This window comes from Anoplopoma fimbria, chromosome 6 (genome assembly GCF_027596085.1).
Source record: "Anoplopoma fimbria isolate UVic2021 breed Golden Eagle Sablefish chromosome 6, Afim_UVic_2022, whole genome shotgun sequence".
Lineage (NCBI taxonomy): Eukaryota > Metazoa > Chordata > Actinopteri > Perciformes > Anoplopomatidae > Anoplopoma > Anoplopoma fimbria.
The window spans coordinates 6,637,627-6,658,971 of record NC_072454.1 but is presented as its reverse complement, the minus strand read 5'-3'; the positions used below and the strand labels follow the sequence as shown (position 1 = coordinate 6,658,971).

Sequence of the window (21,345 nt, the reverse complement as noted above, 5' to 3'; positions counted from 1 at the left end):
TTTCAACCAAAAATGCCCAAACTTTTCTGGTTCCAACCTCTCAAATGTGAACTTTTCAGACTTCTATGACTTAAAATTGAATGTTGTTGGGTTTTAGGTTGTTGGTTGAACAAATATTTAATTTGAAGATATTACTTTATATTCTATTAAATTGTGCAAATTTTTTCCAACATTTTTTTAAAGTAAATAAGAATAATTGGTAAAATAACACTTGTTAGTTGCAGCTGTTATTGCTTCATCTATAAAATGTAAGGAATATTTTTAAAAGTCTAATATCACATTTTCTGGAGATGTCTTGTTTTGTCTGACCAATGGTCCAAAATTCAATTTTACAATATAAATCATATAAAGGAAAGCAGAAAAACGTCACATTTAAGAAGCTGGATTCAGAGAATGTCACTATTAATTCATCATAAAAGTAGCTGTAGATCAACTTATTGATTCATTTGCTAATCATTTTAACGTGATGGGTCCACAATTTGCAGTTAGGTCATTAAACAGCGGGGCGGTAAAGTCATCAGCAGACTCTTTACGATGGAGGAAAGTTTTATGTTGAGGCAAAATCTGAAGTTTGAGAGGAAGATATTATAATGTTAAAATTAAGAATCTCCCAAGATATTATATAAAAAAACAAAACTTCTCATTTCCTTGCATTGAAATGCTGTATCATGTGCAGATGTTAATAAATATTAACTTTCAATCTGTTCTAGCATTTTCAGACGATGGAACAAGCGAGAAGAGTTTTGCTGCAAAGACTAAAAAGCTTCATTCTCAAGCTGAAACTAGTAAAAGCTAAAAGCCAAGACCGTATTGTTGCTCTGGTATCTGCATGTTTCGCCTACATGTCGTAGTCGTGTAGTTCTGTTCCCTCTAACCCCGGAGAGAGGAAACAATGAGGCACTTAATGCCCCCTTTATTTAGTTTGAGCTCGTTCTGTGTAGTTTTGTTTCAATGATGTAGCTTCAGCGCTGCATATATAAAGTGCTCTGATAAATCTGGGTCCTTGAAACACTGACGTTAAACCGTGATGGCCCTGCGCTCCTACATTTAAGGTTCATATGGATCATTTTGACCCAAACAACATTATCCAAAGCGGACGTCTGTCTTTTTAGCTCAAATTGATATGAATCCACATTTCAATGAATTTATTACTTTTTTTGTCTTAACATCTCAAAATCTTGTTTGGTTGAATTTCTATGTCCACATCACTAAATTTCCCCCATATACTGTTTGATTTTTGATATAAATGATGACATATTCAAATATTTAACACAAGAAAATACTTTTTGAGCCCAATGGACCATTAAATAATTAATTTCCTGTAAAAACATCAAAATATTTAGTCTGCTTGTACTTGATTAAGATCACTGATAAGATATGTATTATTTATTTTCTTAATAATTAACGGAAGACAATAGTGTTCAAAATTATTCCATTTCCCCATTATGTTTAGTCCTGTGTTTTCCTCCCGCCCAAACTTCCCATATTCAGTTATGTTTTGCCTACAGATGACCATTAAAAAGCAAGGATACTAAAGTGGGAGGCTAATTTATCAGCTACAACTAGTATATTTCAGCATCAGCCATGCTACTGCAGATTCCCATCATTTTTAAGATCCAGAGTTCAAGTTAAAAATGCAAATAAATAGTAGTGTGGACTCAAAACCTACGAGGAGCTACAATAATTATTAAAACACAGAAGTCCTTTTTGAAGCCTTTAGAAAATCGTTAGCACCGAAAATGAGAATTTGAGCCTTTTGGGAGAATTACACGGTCGTAATGCTCGTTATTAGTGGTGTTTTGTGTCCCAACATGGAGGCAGGATATCCACAAGCAGGTGAATATTCCTTTCCAGCTGACAGGGGAAATAACACAGAATATTATCTGAAAGTTAGTTTTAATTCTTCAGCTTCTGTGGGCTGGTAGATCAGTGACACTGCTGCTACAACAACAGTCGCTCCTCCAAAAATCTGTCTGGAAAAATACTGACAATGGGTGTTGAAGTTTAGAATTAACCAACCACTTTGGATCCCCGTTCTGGTTCCAGCACAGATTTCAGTTCTTCCTCCAACTCTGGTCCAAAATTCTGACCTCAGCCTCCACCTTCACCTTCACGGCTGGCTCGTGTTCACTTCAAGCTTCGTAGCGACGCCTCTGGAGGGAAAGTTTGGCTTCAGGCTACGTAGCTTCAAGCTTCACAGCTAACCTTTGATGTTAGCAGTGCTGACATGGTCGAGCTAGCATTTTCATCTGTAGTTCACGGCTGGCTGGCATGAGCTTCAACCTTCACAGCTTGCGTTTGACGATTAGTTTGAAGAAAAATGGCATTAGCGTCAAGGGTGGCTAGTGTTAGCTTCTCAAAGCCGGGCTGCTGTTTTTGTCCATCTCTTTATTTACATCCTTCATCATCGCAGAAAACACCTGTGAGAAAACAGAGAAAGTCAATAACTGCTGTTCATTTAAAACGTATTTGAAAGTAAGATATACATCCACCACCTTTGCTTTTCTTTTTCAAAGCCCTGTTCTCTGAGCGTGATGCTGACCTGAGCCCAGCGGCGGTTCCTGCTGATCATGTGTGTGTTGGCCATGGCGGTGAAGAGCGTGTGTGCCGGCATGTCCTCCGGCAGGCGGGTTAGGAACTGGGCGATGTGGATGAAGTCCATCTGGAGCAGGACGTCCTCGAACAGACGCAGGATACCGAGCCCCGTCCGAAACAAGCTCTCCTCCCCGTCCCGACAGAAGACGTCCCACACCCGACACGCCACGTCCAGAGGGAGGGACTTACTGTACAGAGTGAAGATCCTGGACAGAGACACACAAAGTCATACTTTTACTTCACAAAATCAAATAGCTGACATTAGATTAAGTACGTTTTTTATTTTATTTTTTCTGAAACAAATCAGGAAAATGTGGGAATTAGACAATTACGTTATAGTAAGGTGAGTTTCTGCTCATTTGTTTGCTCAGGTGTTTACTAGCTCCTGTCTGGATTTTTGCTTTACTGCTTCATGCGAATCTTTTATGCTGCGATGACTGAATCCGTTTGCCTCAAAAGGATAAGCACTCATTATGCAGAATGGCCCATTTCAGAATAAAATATTTTGGAGTAAATGCATACAAATCAAAGGAAAGTTTGAGTTTACTTTTGGATTTTGAATGGAGGACTTTTATTTTTACACAGTAGTAATATAACACTGTTTCCCCATGGTGACTGCTTTGGTGCGGCACCATGGGGAAACAGTCTCAATTACCACCACACCAAATTCAACACTTATAAATTGGTGTGTTAACTGCATGCCAAAATTAATGAGAGCACACCAGGCCAAACTCCCTCCTAGATTATCATAAGACTGGTTGCTGACAAGCAATGTAGCATTTAAAAGACTATTTATCAAAACGGAGTCCGGTGCAGTACTCACTCCACAGAAAAAGCACTGTGGCTACATTAGACCACTTCCAGTTAAATTAAAGGAGAACAATGAGTTCAAAACCACATCACCAATGAACTTTAACCGAATATTCTCTGATCCAGCTCAGCTAAAAACACAAAAACATTGAATTTATCGGTGTGTTAGGGTGTTGTTCACTACTGTGCCTGTTTGTATCCGTTACTGACAACGTTATCTTTACTTCACACGTCGTTCCTCTGCTACTACTTCCTCTGTTATAAGACTCACCAGTCGATCAGATAGAGGTCAGGGGTCAGGCTGTTGGTTTGGAAGTGGTTGAAGAGACGAGGCAGATTCTCCTCAAAGAAAACCTCAAAGGCTGCAAAATACTTTAACATCTGACACAGACAGAGAGCAAAGAGATGATGAAGGATTAGGCCTTACGTAAACATAGATAACAGGTGTGTGTGTGTGTGTGTGTGTGTGTGTGTGTGTGTGTGTGTGTGTGTGTGTGTGTGTACCAGTTCGTGGTCAACTCTGAAGAAGGCCATCTGACAGGGTTTATTGAGCAGGTTGGCGAAGGTGATGAAGGCTTCGGCCTCCTCCAGGTTGAGGATCAGCACAGCAGCGATAAATGACATTCCCTGGACCTGAAACATCACAACAACAACAACAACAACAGACTCCAGATCAGCATGAAATATGGGCTATAAGTGTGGTGGAATAATGCGTAATTTTGTACCAAAAGTTATGTCTATTTCTAATTTAAAAGATGACATTCAGTTTTGAAATACTGACACAATTCTGTTATGCCCCTTCGTCTATTTTATTCTGTTTCTGTTATGATCTTGTTTGCACAATATATGATGACAAAGTTTCTGATTTCAATAATTATCTGCCTATTACAGTTTTTACTATAATCGCTAACATCCTTTTGTCCAATCTGTAGTCAAGCATCTTAACACAATGAGCACAGCTTCAGTCTGTTGTGGATCATAACATTAACACAGTTCAGGCAGGAATATACAGTATGTTAACACGTTTATAAATCCTTACATTTTCTTTACGTACAATCTTATCCAATACCATATAAACAGATCTTTCTTTTCTTATTCACAACTGCTTGCACACAGCATACCAGAGATGAAAACCTAATGTTAAAACCTTCAACATAATGTTCAAGACCTTTAACATAGTATAAACCCTCTGCTTCTGCAACAAGTTCTTTACATTACAGGATGGACTTTTTGGATCGATTCTGTTCAACGTGGATACAGAACAATACAGAAAAGTTTTCATTTTCATGTTGCTAATACTGTAAAGCTTTTAGCAACCGTCTCAAAATGTCTCTCACTATTTTTTTCTACTGTAAAGACGAAGAACATAAACTATTTGGCTAATTGTGTGATGTAGGTGTGTTGCTGTGTTAAATGTTTAGAAAAGATATCTAAAGTATAAGTTAACGCTTTTTAGCAGCCGTAAAAACTTGTACATAAGGTTTTGAAAATACTATCATTGTGGGATCACTACAAAAGCACAGGTTTGGTATCAAAAAAACACCCACCCCCTAAATATTAGACACCAAATGTGTACAATTTCAAAAGGCAAACCTAAAGACACCTTTCAAACCCTGCAGGATAACATCTAATTCAATTCCATTCTGTCTGTAAACAATTAAATATCAACTATTATTCTTTTGAGGGCGGACAAATAATCAAACTCACGTAGCCAATGTCAGGTCTGTAACAGGTGTAGGCCCCCAGAACGCTGTGCAGGAGGTCATGGTAGGGGCCACCCTGCAGAGAGACAAGAGAGTGTTAAGATTTAAACGTAAAAATACAAGAGCTTGCATACAGCTGAAACACAGCAGCGGTTACAGATTAAATACCTTCTGGAAGATGAAGAGAGAGGGGAAGGTTCTGGAAATGTCTAGTTTGATGAGGTCCAGACTGGACTCTCTGTCTGCCAGCGACGCCCCTCCATCTAACAGGAAAACACACAGCGGAGAGTTTCAACGTCTTGTTTCTGTTTAGGTGGTTCTTTAAGTTTTATTTCATTTGGGAACATTCAGCAGCTACACTACGACGATCAAATCTTTTTTTTAATTGCCACACTGATCAGCCGGGCAGTGACTGGGAGGACGACGACATATGAAATTGGCCTGAAATCCCATTTGAAGACATTTTTAATAACTTGATAATCTCTCTCGGCGAGATGGAATTACAAAAGTATTAAAGCACATCATTGCAAATGCCGGTCGGACTCTTGAGACAAAAACAAATGTCGATAGTGGTTTTTTTTGCAATCACTCTCACTGCCAGAAGGGTAGCTGAAGGTCTGCACGGAGAGTTGAAATTTGGAAGATATTAGTTCATCAATACATTGTTGGGAATCTTAATGGTAACTTTCTTGTCTGAAAAATTACTAAAACTTATTCACAGCTTTTGGAGCGTTATGGAAAGTAATTGCACTTCTGCTCTAAACCGGAAGTAACGTAACATAATGACGCAACGCCCTCGTTCAGGGAAAGCATCGGGGGAGTAGCAGTGACTTGTTTGGCTTGTTTGAGTTTCCAGAGTTCAGACTTGTGAACTGACGTACCACTCTCGCTGTCGTTGACTGAACTGGTTTCGCTGTAACTCCTCCACTTCTCTTTGGCTCTGGACAGGAAGATCTCATACAGCTCTACACAAAGAGACAAACACAAAACCATGAATCAGGGTTTCACTTTGACATGTGGCACGGAAAAGATCAGAAATTCCACAAATTGTGCCAGGCTGTCAAACTGCTCTGAGACAGTCAAACATTGAGAGACTTTACCCATGTTATTCCTTAAAGCACCTGCATTATCATAATCACAAATAAATACATATTTCAATTCTTATATTTAAAGGATAAGTCTGGTTCTATATTTTTCTTCTGTCAACAAATCCCATAAAAAGAACAAGGGCTCCTCAATAGACAGATGATGCAGCTGTGCAACACGTCATATTTTGAAATGGCGGCTCCAAAGCATCGATGTCTCATTTTCTAAAATGCCTGTTGCCTTGACTCCTCACTTTTTGTGTCTCTTCCTCACACCATCAAAGACTAAAGGGACTAAGACACAAGGAGAGGAAGCGAGGAAAGGCACAAGGATGTACATATATATATATATAATATATATTAAAGTTGTTTTTTTTAAAGTTGTGTGTGTGTGTGTGTGTGTGTGTGTGTGTGTGTGTGTGTGTGTGTGTGTGTGTGTGTGTGTGTTCATGGTAATGAAGGTGTGGCTCATAGATGAGTTTTTAATAGTTTTTTCTGGACAACAATGGAGCTCTACGGCTCAGAGGAAGAACATATATCAGGCTTTGATTCACACACAATGATCAGTGCATTGTTTTTTTGGTCTGTATGTGACAAATACAAGAAAAATGTATTTTAATGTGTGCACGTATCAGTTTGTACCTGGTGTGATGTTGAGCTCGTTGCCGATGGCGAGGCTCCACACACGTCCTCTGACACTGGGAGGAAGTCCCTGCCACCAGAGATCTCTGACCCGCCTCGTTCCCTTCCTGCACAAAAAACACACACAATGAGCAAAGTAAACACGCTGCCCAGCGAAAACACACACACGCTGCGTACACAACACACACACAGAGCAGTGGAAACGTACACGTTGTCCCAGTGCGGCAGGATCTCGTTGTTCCAGACGACCATGGCGTTGGAGATGCTGTCCTCCTGTCTGTGCCTCTCCTTCATCTGTCGCTTCTTCCTCTGGGCTTCCTTCATCTCTGAGGGGGAGACAGAGACAGAGATTGAGTGAGACAGGACCAGGTTTTACTTAAATTTAGGCTTTGGTCTTCCTGTTGACTCACTCTGTCCCTGCTGGCTACTCTTTAACTGTCTGAGCCAATCAAATCAGAGCAGAACAACAGCTCTGCATCAAATAAAGTGAGGCTCTTTGCTCTCTTTTGGCAAATTAGGAAAAGATGCTTTTTCAGACACTGGTTGCAATTAGTTGTAAACTGTGTGTGTGTGTGTGTGTGTGTGTGTGTGTGTGTGTGTGTGTGTGTGTGTGTGTGTGTGTGTGTGTGTGTGTGTGTGTGTGTGTGTGTGTGTGTGTGTGTACCTCTCCTCTTGGCTCCTGCGACCATCTCATCGTACTCCATTTTGTGTCTCTGAGTTTCCTCCAGTGATTTGGCAGGAAGGTTCCTGAAAAACAGAGAACCAGTCAGACGGACGGACGGACGGACGAGCGATCAGCCACTTTGACCTTTAAAAAGTAATTTAACACTAGGCATGAACTATATGAAAGAGTCATGTCACTATAAAACTGGACAAAATAATTATGATGCATGATATTATCCTGATAATGATCAAAGTGGCACAGCTCTTAAAATGGCACAAAAAACATACTGGAATCCCTTTACATTAGGAAACGCCTATTTATGAACATCCTTAGTGAAAATAAAGCCTGCATACATAAAGGGTAAATTAATAAAAAATAATAATAGCTACATTGAGTGTGTATGATCTTTCTTACATGATACAATCTTGTCAGGTTCATGGTGTAAAAGTATATGAAACATCCTGTGGAAAATCATCTGCAATAAGCCAAATACTGACCATAAAAATGATGACTAATGATTATAATAATAGCAAAAAACATATTTGTTTTTATTGTTTGCATCCTAATTAAAGATATTTCATCAGGTCAGGTTCCTGTGGCAGTTAGTGAGAATCAATTAAATTCAAAAGATCAATGTAAAACCACCATAAGTCACATCCTCTCAGACTACACCAGTGACAGATGAAATTTTAGCTCCACACGTGTCTCTGACTGGTACTCACGCTGGACGGTCCTCCAGGATGAGAGCTGTGGTGGAGAGAGGCTCAAACTCCAGGTTCTTCCTTCTCCCTGCAGCCGAGGGGAGCTGAGGACCAGAGGACAAATCCGGGTCTCCCTCCTGCTCCTCCTCTGGACACTAAACACACAAAGACAGCGGCTGTCAGAGAGATATGAACTCCTCTCTAAGCTAGATTATGTTCAGTTTAGTGATGGGCAATATATTAATTTATGAATATTGGGATTTGAGACAAGGCAAAGCATCTAAAGCATCTAAACATGCATGTGGTGTGAACTTTGTTTACGAGTGCTTGTGTGCATGTATGCGACCCGTAGGTTGCTCCATGAATGTCAATGTTTGTGTCCATGTGTGGGTGTGAACTTGTACATCTGAGGTCTAACGGTCGAAGCAATGCACAATAAACAGTTCATTCAGAGGAGCAGGACAGCTGCGGGTCAACAACACAACAAGCCTTTCATACACTGATATCTGAGCATCACCAGCAGAGGGGGAAAGAGTTCACTCTCCGAGTCTGAAGATGGAAAATCCAACTGGTGCTGCTTTGTCATCAGTTTCACTATGAAATGAGAGTCATACGTATAAAATCATGTGACTGATGTAGTGCTTTAAGTAAGACGTTTAAGCTGCTGTGTATCATTTACAGAGTTTTTACAATTCAATCTGCAACATTTGAACCGTTGAACATCTCGTTCTAAAAGCTGTGAGCGTCGACGAGCTGCTCTAACAGCCTCCACTCCTCTGGTTTCAGTCCAGATATTGAACCTGCATCGGATTCCAAGTCTGGCTCACAATGGTGCTCCAGTTCAGGCGTTGGATGGGGATGAGGTCAGACCAGTCAAGGTCTTCCACAACCAAATCTAGGAAAACCACTTCTTTGTTGAGCTGGCTTTGTGCATGAGGACATTGTCGTGTTGCCACGTTGGAACAGGAATTAGACAAACTATTGCCACATAGTGGGAAACACACTGTAGTCAAAATATCATTGAATTCTGTTGCATTATGATTTCCCTTCATAGGAAAAAACTATGAAAAACAGATGCAAACTAAAGCGCTCCACAAGTCCTCTCGGTTTCTAATAACGGAGGATGAGGTCATGTAGCGTCCTGTTGTATTGTTGTGGGTCTGTGATGGCTCTCTGTTGACAGGGGTGTCCACATACTTTTAGTTAAGAGTGTATTACACAGATGTTAGCAAGATGCAAAAAGCGTGCAAACTGCAGAAATCATTTTTATGATAAATCGTGGAGGCTAATAAAGAGGATTTCTACATGATAAGAATCACAGTTAGAATTAGCATTTTGGCAGTAATCCCAGCTAGTAATTACTGCGTTGCTGCACAAACTGAATTCAAAGGAAACAGTTTGATTGAAGTAAGGCCTCCTCCTCCTCCTCCTCCTCCTCCTTCTCCTCCTCCACAGTTTTGTGTCTGACGTGTCAACCGACTGAAGCCAAACCACATCTGGCCAGTTCCTTTTATCGTAGCCAGCGTCTGTCAGACGGTTTGCTGCAGCGCCAGCTCTCGGTCCGTCTCCTCTGCCTTCACACTACACAGTCAGGTCAGAGATCATCCCTGGAGCTGGAATAAGCATAGTGGGGATTTGCCTTCTTCATTAAGGGCACTTCAGCAAGACGGGCCTGAGCCTTAAGCCTCCAGCTGAAGGATTGTCTGGGAGCAGCTGTGTCACACACTTAGCAGTTTTTAGTGTTTGTCTGATATGAAAGTCAAACCTCATCTAATTAAAATCAACTGTAGAGAAACAAAGCGCATGTGTGTGTGTGTGTTCAGGATAACACCTGCTCTAGACGAAAAGAGAGGAACAGCTGTGTATGTATGAGTGTGTGTGTCATGCTGGCATGGCCTTATACCACGCAGCAGGTGGGGGATAGAGGGTTGAATTGTGTGTGTGTGTGTGTGTGTGTGTGTGTGTGTGTGTGTGTGTGTGTGTGTGTGTGTGTGTGTGTGTGTGTGTGTGTGTGTGTGTGTGTGTGTGTGTGTATAGAGGTGGGGATGGGGGTGGTAATGATCTGCATCTTCAGCTGCAGGCAGTGTGTGGAGGTTGCCTAGCGACCACATACACACACAGTAAATCCATTTTACAGCCGCTTTCCAGCCATCGTGTAGGTAAACAGACGCAGGCTAACTGCATTAACCTCTGGAGCCAAACAGGCACACATCATCATCATCATCATCATCATCATCATCAGGCCAACCAATCAAACATCTCACACAGGGTTGATGACGCGCTGGATTTAAAGTCGTGAACGTCTTTGTACAAGGCAGCATCTGGACTTTACCTTCAACTTTGTATTAAAACCGTACTCAAACGTAAACGCCACACACACACACACACACACACACACACACACACACACACACACACACACACACACACACACACACACACACACACACACACACACACACACACACACACACACACACACACACACACACACACACACACACACAGTTTTAAAAGCCCAAGCGGACGTCTTCAAATGTCTTTTGCCTGACCAACGGCCTCAACAGTTATAACACCAGAGTAAAGCTTCATATTCTTCACATCAGAGAAGCTACAACCAGCCAACGTTTGATACTTTAGTTGATGGATGTCTTAAACTATGTCAAAATGGTTTATATTCTGCACTTAATCGCTCATTATATTTGAGTGTATACAGGAGACCAGGTGGAGAGAAATCAAGCCAACACAAGGGATGTGCACTGCAGTAACATGGTTACTATGAGAGCTGATTGTTATCTGATCTGTTATCCATTATTAGAAGATAAAAGCAACCTCCTCCATGATTTGGTTCTAAAAGAAACAGGAGTCATTGGTTCGGAAGCTTCTGTTCCCCGCAGTATATTACCACTTAGAACATTTATTTTACTGATGTTTTCAATGGTCCTCAAAAATAGAAAAGTAAGTTACCTTACAATACTACAGTTTAATATATGACCACCAGTTTGTATGTTTTCAACTTTGTTTCTGAGACACCATATTCTCTGTTCAGTTTGTTGTGGCTGCTATATAGCTAAATACTACGATACCTATTAGTCTCAGACACCGTTGCTAACGAGAGGACGACAATCAGAGCTGTAGCAAATTCAGAATGGTTTGCTATTGCAGTTGGGAACAGTTGCTGAACTCAACCAAAACCAATCCCATAATATGACACTGATTTCATTTAAACCGGATGCTTCTTACATCCTGTGAGCAGTAATTAACTTCATCCTTCATTTCTTATGTCCGCAGTCTTGCACCTTTGTCTTAATATCAAAGAACTAGAAATGTTGTGAGGATTCAACAAAGACTTGAGCAGAAAGAAACTTGAACATAAACCAGAAAAAAATACATGTTTCCATCCTGGACAAGAGGATGGTGATGATGGGAGTGTGTTTAGAGAGCCAACCTGCTCTGTGGACAACGTGGGGTCGGGGTCTGTAGGCGGATCTTCTCTGACTGGTGTCTTGCCGAACAGTCGCCACCCTGTTGCATTATGGGACAATGCCTTTGGCTCTTTGGATTTCCTAGAAAACAGGCTCCTGAAAGAGAGACAGAGAGAATCATTATTACAGCTGATCTGCTCAAAAGGGAACTTCAACAAAACATATATTCTTATAGAGAATTCTCCAAATACTGGAGGTAATGAAGTGGATTTACAAATCTCCACAGTATTTCAGCTTATCCTGACTCACACCTCTAATGTATCTTTCCTAGAACCTGTGGTCCAAAACATTTATGCCGTTTTCTTTTCATTTTCACAAAGCCTCACTGTATCAAACCTGACTGTCTAAGCAGCCTTGAATCACAAAGTGTGTGTGTGTGTGTGTGTGTGTGTGTGTGTGTGTGTGTGTGTGTGTGTGTGTGTGTGTGTGTGTGTGTGTGTGTGTGTGTGTGTGCAGCAGGGTAAGTTGTTACACATTCTCCGTTTGTCCAAATGTAATTCTGGTGTAGATGATACGATCACCGCAGGAAACCGTCTCCACACAGGAAGCCACAAATCGAAACAAGAAAGGAAAAATTCCCAAACGTGTCTCTTCAATCGCAACAAGCGGAAAAACTTTCAATCAGATTTCTTTCCCACACGCTGAAGGAGGACGGACTGAAACTTAAAACTGCACTTTACCAGCATTTTTCAACATTTCAATGACAATGTGTTGCAATAAACTCACAGAGAGACTGACGGACATATATCATTAATGTAAGATTATCTGTTTTTCTATACTGAATTGAACAATTTGACTGAAACAACACAAGTTATACACCAAACGTTACATAATAAATGAACCAAATCATATAGAACTCACATATTCTTCTTCTAAATTAACTTAATGTTTATGTTGATGCATTGAAAACTGTTTATTGAAAGCCACATTATTTTATGGGTCACATAGTCTACTAGAAAGGAACTGATATTTGCATATTTATTTAGGTTGGTTCCTTGAATGCCTCATGTAATTTCTTTCTACATTTGATCAATTGACACAGTGTTTAATCGGCACACTTCTAATGAGTCCTTTGTTTCCGAGGACAAGAACATGGTTTCCAATAAATGAACATCTCTATAACTCCTCTTCAATCAATACCTATTTATAAAGTCTACCCAACTACAGACTAAATTATAAATCAACAGGAGTTGGTAGGGTATATGAAAAATATCAGATATTGTTTATTTTCCTATAATTCATTCCAAATAACATATATTCTTTAAAGTAAACTTCTTAGGCAATAATTACAAAATTGAAGACCTGTATCACTTGTAAATATTGAGATTATTGTAATTTAAAGAGCATAATCCAAGTGGCTTCTTAAGTGTTCAGTTCTTGATGTTAGACTCAAAAGCTGCAGAAAAATAATTCAGTTCCTCATAAACAAATGAGACAAAAAAAACGCAGATCTAAAGAGTGAGGACGTAATGAAGGAGATTCATCCCTCATCATCATTCTAACCACAGTCGTGCAGCCGCAGCGGTTTCTGAAGTAAAGCTGGAGCAAAGAAAGCTGCAAGATCAACAGTTTCACCTTTATTTCAGTGGAAGAGTTTGCTGGTCAGCTGGAGGGAAGATAAAGAGGGAAGGAGGGAGAGGAACTGGAGGAGTTATGAAAAGGAAGTGAACACACACGCACTATTACACACACACACACACACACACACACACACACAACACACACACACACACACACACACACACACACACACACACACACACACACACACACACACACACACACACACACACACACACACACACACACACACACACAGTGGCCCAAGCAGACAGCCAAGTAAATATTATTCCTCCCCTCTCTGCTGGCTCAACTTTCTTCACTCTGAAGTGTTTGTGTTTGAGTGTCAGAAAACAATCTCTCCCTGTAATGACCAACACTTGGACACCCTGATTGCACAATAAGTGTTATGGAAAATATATACATATTTAACCATAATTCATTAATTAACTGTTTATCTATGTTTATTTCCTTTTTCTGTTACAACGTATTATCTGTTGTTATTTGCATCTCTGATCTTACAAGCTTGTCATTTTATTTTCTGTGTCCACTCATGACTTTGTTTGAAATAAAATAAATTATGTGTGCAATTGTTGGGTTTTGTGAACCATAATTAATCACTTATGATTACATAGATACTTACATTTAAATTGTTTAAAAGAAAGAGAGCCTTTTCAGAAAAAACACTTTCTCCCTCTTAGCTCATACTATTCCATGTCTATCTATTCAGTATTTATTTCTTTGCACTATTTGTTTACAACTTACAGAAGATCTGACTTGTATATACAACTTGTATTTCTTATCATCTGTTGTTGTCCTTGTCCTTAGCTGTTCTTTCTATTTCTGTGCAAGTTATCTATATGATTTGAATGTAAAAAAATCTTTATTTGTTAAGCTACTAAAGCTGTCAGATAAATATAGTGAAGTAAAAAGCACAATATTTCCCTCTGAGATGTAATGAAGTAGAAGCAGACAGAAGTCTCCTTTCTTGTTCTTGATGTAGTTGTCATGCAACAAGTGAAACGACACATCAGAAATAGAAAACTTTGGGCCTATTTGCTCTGGGTTTAACCAACTTGCAGTAAATGACAAATCAGAGAGCATAAGGAAAACCTGAGAAACACAGAGGATCAAACACTGAACCTGCTAAGGCATCTTCTTTCTACAAATCACTCCAGATGAATTAGGATAAAGCTGAAATGCTCAAACACATTAAATAGATGTATCAGCCTTTCTGGGAAAAAAAGCAAATGAGCTGCTAGCAGTGTGGACACAACAGGTCAGGTTGTCACTATTCATCCTCCCGCATGTTAAACTTAAAACACAACGTCTCCCTTTGTGTCGGATACAACAAGCCGTTCCTCAGATCAGAAGCTGCCTTGTTCTCACGTTGGTGTCAGACACCTTAACAGCACAACAAAGCTGCACATTTAAAGGGCGCTGTTTTGTTTAGCAGCGCAAGAAAGCAGCCATAAATGCACTGTGACGGACAGCATGTGAGCATGTGTGTGTGTGTGATAAGATCTAACCTTACTCCCTAAGTGGAGGACACAGGATGTGTGATTGTAAATAATTAACCACGGAGGTTGATTAGAGCTAATTTAATTCCCAAGCATGAAGTGTTTGTGAAATAATGGAAATGAACAAAGGGAATTAGGGGGAGGAAGAACAGGATGGGTTGATAAAATTTGGAAAGAGACATTCCCGATGGGTTTCATAAGTGTGTGTATTTCTTGGCCCTTCAACCACAAGCCAAACACCACCAAGTGGATCTAAATTGCACGTTCTTAATATTGTAAAAACAACTTTAGTTGTATTTTTGGGGGAACTGTTCTGTTAATAGTTTACTTGTTGGCCATGATATGACAGCCGCTTCAAATCTTTACATTGCAGCGAAGCCAAAATCCTGCTTTCATGACAAAACATTGTTATGTAATGCAAAAATAAAGGTATTTCAAATTGGTAACTTTTAAATAAACGTACCACATGGTTTAAAAAAACTATTTCATTGACACTTGATACCAGTATGCATTACCGGTATGCATTTTGAATATCTGCACAGATGCAGCTAATCAGATTGTTCCACAAGTAGCCAGTTTAAACTCATTTAACAGTGGCTAACAAAAAGCCTAAAAGTCGTCAGACGATAGCCGAAGGGTTCTGCCTCTTACGTTCTCCAATCTGTTTATCTGCCAGTAACTAAAGCATGCTCAAATATGATTGGTCAATACTACTCAAGACTACAAACTGAAACCAGAACGCTTCCAATACAAACATCTTGCCCTAGTTTCCTACAGATTCTGCATTCATATGCAGACTTAAAAACCCTGAAATAATGAAGTTTTCTGAAACACAAGAACATTTCAGTGTGATTCAACCTTGGCTGATTACAAATGAGAGGATGCATTGTAATTATTAAAATGTTTCCATGACTCAACAATGGATAATTGAACCTTGAAACCTTGAGTCATTATCTCAAACAAGAAAAGTCACAAATTGTTACTAGAACAAGCTGGTGTTGAAAAGTTGGAACGTTTTCTTTTTTAAAACTGCTTCAGGCTGATAGTTGTAGTTTAAATAAAAGGAGCATTCCTGATTGTGTTAGTCAGTTTCTCCTCTACCACTGACCCTCCCTGACCTGCCCTCAGCAGTGTGAAGCAAACAGCCAGCGTGGAGGTTTTCCAGCAGGGTAGTTTTCTTCCTGGCGTTCCTCCCTGTCTGTCTGGATTTCCTCCGAGACGCCATGACATTTAAGCCAGCTGCTGAGGCCCGCGTCCAAACCCCAAAAACCAGGCCTCAACACAGCAGAGATTTAACAAAAAAAAAAAAACTTTTCCTTCACCTGCCAGCCACACAAGATTTTACTGCATCAGTAATCAAATAGAAAGAATTTCCCTCTGGCTCTAAATAAACCTACACTTGGGCCTCTTTCACTTCCTTGTGTGTACTTTACACGAATGTTGTCAGGGTGCAGTTCCTCTTGTTACTTATAATGTTAGTGATCAAATATCGTAATGGTTTTACAACATTTGGATAAAGACATTTACTGAAGTAGAGCTGCAAGATAGTACCAGTGTTTGGGGGGCAGTGGGGGGTATTTATTCTACTTTATGTCATTTTTAAATCAATATTTTTCTGGCATTGTTAATCTCTACAGTCAACAACGGTCATCAATGTGCACAACACCAGATCTATTTGAATAATTGAAGAAATCCAAGATGTGAGTGACAATTCAGAGGTCTGAAAACAGTTTAGTATTGTTGGAAACAAAACAATATATCATTAAAATGAGCACTGAATCGACTCTGTATCAAGGGACTCGGGGGCAGAATCAGGATCAAATGAACTTGATCTGGACTATCTTTAAAACCAGCACTAGAAAACAGTGTAATGATCTAATGCTGGATATCCCACATTCACATTTAATTGACAGTAGGTCAAGAGTGAACTGCCCACAAACGTCTTTTTAAACATCTCTTTTTAAACCTCTACTAACTCTTTTGTCTAGCATGTAGATATTCTGTATTTCTGGGCTTCTTGTTGCCGTGTTTCTTAGACAGTGTTCTTGTGTTTGGTCTGGATGTACGGCAGCAGAGACGTGGCTCTAAAAGCAGTCCAACCTTTCCCTCCTGTAGTTTTCTAAGGTTTAAACAACAAACAGCCCTTCAGCTGTCAGCCGACATGTCTGCCTCCAGGCTGCAGCTTTTGAATTTCCTCGACCAAACCTGCTCGACCATCGTCTGATTCCTGAAAAGGCTTCATGTGCTTCCTGGTGTCGGTCTGAGCACAAGATGAAGGTGTGTCAGACGTGCGGTTCATAGCGGATCAGAAATGTGGTTTAGGCGTGGCAGACTAAACCATGTTTCTGATCCGCTATGAGCCACAAGTCTGACATAACCGTCCTAACAGTCCTAACAGTTTTAACGGGACATGGTTTAACAATCATGTATTGGAGGTCGAGGTATTATGAATAGTATTAGGAGGAATTGTGGCTACTACACCAGAGAAAACAGTCTTTTCTTCATTATATTTACTTCCTTGTTTGTTTTATGATAATAATTGTTTTTGGGGGAGGGTATAAGGCGGTTATGTTTAAATTAGCAATACTTTTTAACTGTAAACACCTCCGTCTTCACAATGTAGCATCATATACTGTAAATGTCATGAGAAAAATACCCAAGATCCAACTTTTTCTAAGGTGCATTTACAATATTCTTGTCCAACCATCGAGTGCGAGTGTGGTTGTTGAAAAGGATCATGTGATCGTGATAAAAAATTATACACTTTTCTAGAAGTGAGAAAATGCCATATTTGTCATGCTTGACGGGCGAACAGACACAACATCTCTGCTGCATCATGGCCGCGGTGTGGAGGTTAAATGGTGTGATGAATCGGCCTCAGAAATAGAAAGCGGAGAGAGCGGAGGGAGCAGTGAATGTGGGCTAAGCCCTGAGGAGAGAGGCTGCACAGAGTCAATGCTCATTGAGCCCTGCTGTATCACTTACTGCACATACGCTGAACTGGGGCACGATTAGCATGCAAGCTATTACACAGCTATAGACCAAAGACTGCAGCTCGCAAATGTCTATGAAAAGAAGCTGATACATGTCAAATGGTCAGGTCGCCTGGCTAACATCCTCTTTAATCCCTCTATTAGAACGGAAAACTGATATTAAATATGGAATTACCCCGCCATATATCTGGACCCTCTTTGGGCACAAAGAAATATTGCTGTAGAAGCAAAGTTTCACAGGTTCATGTGGACAAAAGGATAAATGTTTTCAATGCATTTAGGTATCTGATTATTCCCAATTTTGAATATGAGGAACTAGTTTCCATTTGCAGAGTTAGGGATGAGGAATGACAGAAAGAACATTTCTGCAAGAGAAATCTGTTTAGTTGCTAAATGTCATGTTATATTTCTGTTCGAGTTTCTTTTCCCTTTTTTTGACGTGGATAGCTGTAATGTGTTACAGTGCTGATGTAAACGGGCTCTGATTGGAGAGTAATTACAAAATAAATCTTAGTCGACAAAACAAAAAAAACCTACTAAGCAGTTCCTAATGCTGTGATTCATCAGTTAAACTATGTTAAGGAAATGTAATAGCTGACCAAAACACATGTAAACTATTTCTGGTGTACTCTGATGAACTTCATGCATCTACGCTGTCATGAAGGTTTTTTATCAAACAACATACAAACATTGTTATTGTACAAATGTTCTTGTGCAAAAATGTGTCCGCCTGTGTTTTTATATCTAAAAGTCTCTATCTAAACTGGATCAAGATTCTCTCTCTCTCTCTCTCTCTCTAAAACAGCTTAATATCACAGTCTCTTTCTCCATTTTCTTTACTACGCAACACAAAAGGAGAAAGTTAAGTGAGGAAAGCAGATGTGTACTACAGTCATGCAGGTCACGAGGTTTAAATGTTGCTACTGCTGTAATGATAAATTAGTTAATTATCAACGAGTAATTTATTGTGCAAATATATCGAAGAGTTTCTTGTGCCTGCTCCTCTAATGTGAGGATTTATTTACTTAGTCCAATATTTTAAACTGAATGTTTGGGTTTGGGACTGTTGGTCGGACAAAGCAAGACATTTATGACTACACTGTGGATCCACTGTGTCAAAATATCCATCGATGAACAACCTGAGCTTCTCTGAAACATAATTTGTGACGCACTGGAATATGTGGAATAAATTCATATATTAGCATCTATTCCCCGTCATCCTGACCCGTTTGTCTTTGGGCAGACCTCAACACTGACAGGAGCAAAGATATAAACCACAAATATCTTCAAATAAAATCAATTTGTCATGTTCCCCGGAGCTGTCTAGTTCTTGAACTAACACCGGATCCTCATCGCAACTTGGGATCTGTGTGTTTGATTACACGCTGACCAAATGGATGAGGTTACGAGTTGAGGTGGGAGATGAAAACACAAAGCCAGAAGGGGGTTTAACAAAGTCAACCAACACTGTTGAAAACTTAAACCAAAACTAAAAACTGTGCTCCCAATTCTACCAGTTTAAGCTCGATGCAGAATATGAGGAATGACTCATGGAGGCAGTGATTGTGAGGACGAAGAGTCACACAACAATTTCTCCACACCAGTTCTCCACCTGCCAAAAAAAACATGTCATATCCGATTGTATCTGTGTATTGTACCTCTGTATTTGAGGCTATGCTGAAATGTGTATTTGTTTCTCTCTCTCATTATAAATAAAGTTGTTTTTTTTGTATTTTCTGATCAGTCTGATTCGATGAAGCTAAACTGGATCTCACCACTCAAGTGCTGGTCTTTAATTTGGTAGTTTTACTGTTTAAATGATGATAAAAGTATGGGTGACTTGCAGCTCTAGCGTGTGGAGTGCAGGTCGTGTTACAGGTATATTTTTTAAACTGAAATCTACATTAAAAAGGGGATGGATGCACAAAAAAATCTGCTTTTCAGTGGCGTTTCTGTTGTTTTCTTTCCTAAAAAGTCTTACACAAATAGTGTTGTATACAAATAGGATTATATATTTCCATGAGATCAAATCTTAACATTCAAAGTAGATGATGAAAGGCCCTTGTATGGAAAAAGAAATGAGGAACTGAGAGTATGTTTGGGTTACAGTGATGGTTGTTTGGTTTTCCTGGCAGTGATAGCTTCAGGGCTTTTTTGTGAATCACACCACAGAGCTGTGTGTCCACGTGTGACTCGGAGACGGGTGGAGCTCTTCCTTTTACCTGGTGAAGAAATCAGCTATGCCGAACCTCTTTGGCATCAGCTTGGGGTCCGAGCCGTCCGTCTGCTGGGTCAGATCCTGCAGGTTATCCGGGGCGCTCTGCCTGCGACCGGCCTCCAAAACGCCCCTGAAGTCCTCCTCGTACCCTTCATCTCCAAAATAAAAGCCCCCCTCGTCCTCGTCCTCGTCAGGGGACAACGGGGTGGCGTCGCAGCTGAGGGACAACACCATGTTGGAGTTAGTCCTCAAAGTCTGCGGCCTCACGGGTAATGTGGGGTCACCGAGATCCTCCTTGATGTGGGGTTCAGAAGGGCAGGATGAGGGGGGTTTGGCACTTGATCCCTGGGTGGGGGAGTCCTTGGATGGGTGGAGGAAGTGAGGGGGATCTGTTGCATCCTCCCCCGGGCACTGAGACACCAATCTCCCGCCGTGGTCGCTTTGGCTCCTTGGACGAAACCCTGACCCGGTCCCGTTCTCCTGCCTCTCCCCCAGGTCGAAGTGCATGCTGGGATTGATTTCAGGGGACCAGTCCGAGTCAGACCAGTCATATGTCGCTCTGGCGTTGGTCCCAATGTGTAAACCACCGTTTGCAACCTTCACATCACTGCATGCACCCCCGTTCTGCATGTTTGCATCCTGTGTGCATGCACAGTTCTGCTGGTGCATCCCCAGTTCGCTCGGCTGTTCGCTCGGCTGTTCGCTCAGCTGTTCGCCCAGGGTTGCGTCGTCAGAATCGGGGGTTTCCCCTTCGCTCTCTCCTGCAGGAGGCTGCCGCATCTCTGCAGACACCCGCCCCCCGTGCACAGCTGGACAGGAAACCCCAACTTCTCCCCCTTCGCCGAACATCTTCGCCTCCTCCCGGGCGAACGACCCGGCGAACCCATTCATGCCGCTGTGTTCGCCGCGAACTCCATTCTGCAGCATCATCTCCCTAGCGTCTCTGTTTACGTTCCTCTCGTTATGCATTTGACCCTTCCCGGCTTCCTGACCCCCTATGCCGCGCTCCTTCAGTGCGACGTAACACGCTTCGCCTTCGCCGCCGCCTACTTCGCCTTCGCCGCCGCGTTCTTCGCCTTCGCTCCAGTCGACGTCGATCGAACCTCCGTTCTCCTTCGTTTCCATGGCCACTCAGTCCGTCGTGCGAGCTTCAGTCCCTCCTCCTCCTCCTCTGCAGGTTTTGTTGTTCTTGGGTAAAGGAGCATCCATTTTAACCCTCAGCATCCCCCGACACTCCACATATTCGTGCCTTTATGGTTGTTCAAAGCACCAGCCGTCCGGAGAAATGAACGTCGCCGGCGGACGGGAGCTTAATTAAACCCCCTCGTCGTTTTTAGCTGGTTGCAGCAGCGGCATTCCGGCCACACAG

General features: G+C 41.1%; 1 protein-coding gene across 1 annotated transcript; it reads right to left on the bottom strand.

Moving 5' to 3' along the window:
- Nucleotides 1-202: 202 nt before the first annotated feature.
- On the bottom strand, nucleotides 203-21,345 carry LOC129092218 (TBC1 domain family member 12-like). The gene is made up of 13 exons (XM_054600071.1): nucleotides 19,981-21,345; nucleotides 11,649-11,781; nucleotides 8,222-8,355; nucleotides 7,500-7,582; nucleotides 7,044-7,161; nucleotides 6,836-6,942; nucleotides 5,990-6,073; nucleotides 5,277-5,371; nucleotides 5,113-5,184; nucleotides 3,910-4,038; nucleotides 3,677-3,786; nucleotides 2,543-2,801; nucleotides 203-2,420 (listed from the first exon to the last, which is right to left on the bottom strand). Exons 1-13 carry the CDS (start codon nucleotides 21,099-21,101, stop codon nucleotides 2,349-2,351), a joined length of 2,517 nt encoding a protein of 838 aa, XP_054456046.1. The 5' UTR covers nucleotides 21,102-21,345; the 3' UTR covers nucleotides 203-2,348.

Coding starts and splice junctions, on each gene's coding strand:
- LOC129092218 (XM_054600071.1), bottom strand. CDS start 21,101: ATGGAAACGAAGGAGAACGGAGGTTCGATCGACGTCGACTGGAGCGAA. Junction 4,039..5,112: donor ACAGACCTGACATTGGCTAC/GTGAGTTTGATT, acceptor GTGATGTTTCAG/GTCCAGGGAATGTCATTTAT. Junction 3,787..3,909: donor TCAGAGTTGACCACGAACTG/GTACACACACAC, acceptor TGTCTGTGTCAG/ATGTTAAAGTATTTTGCAGC.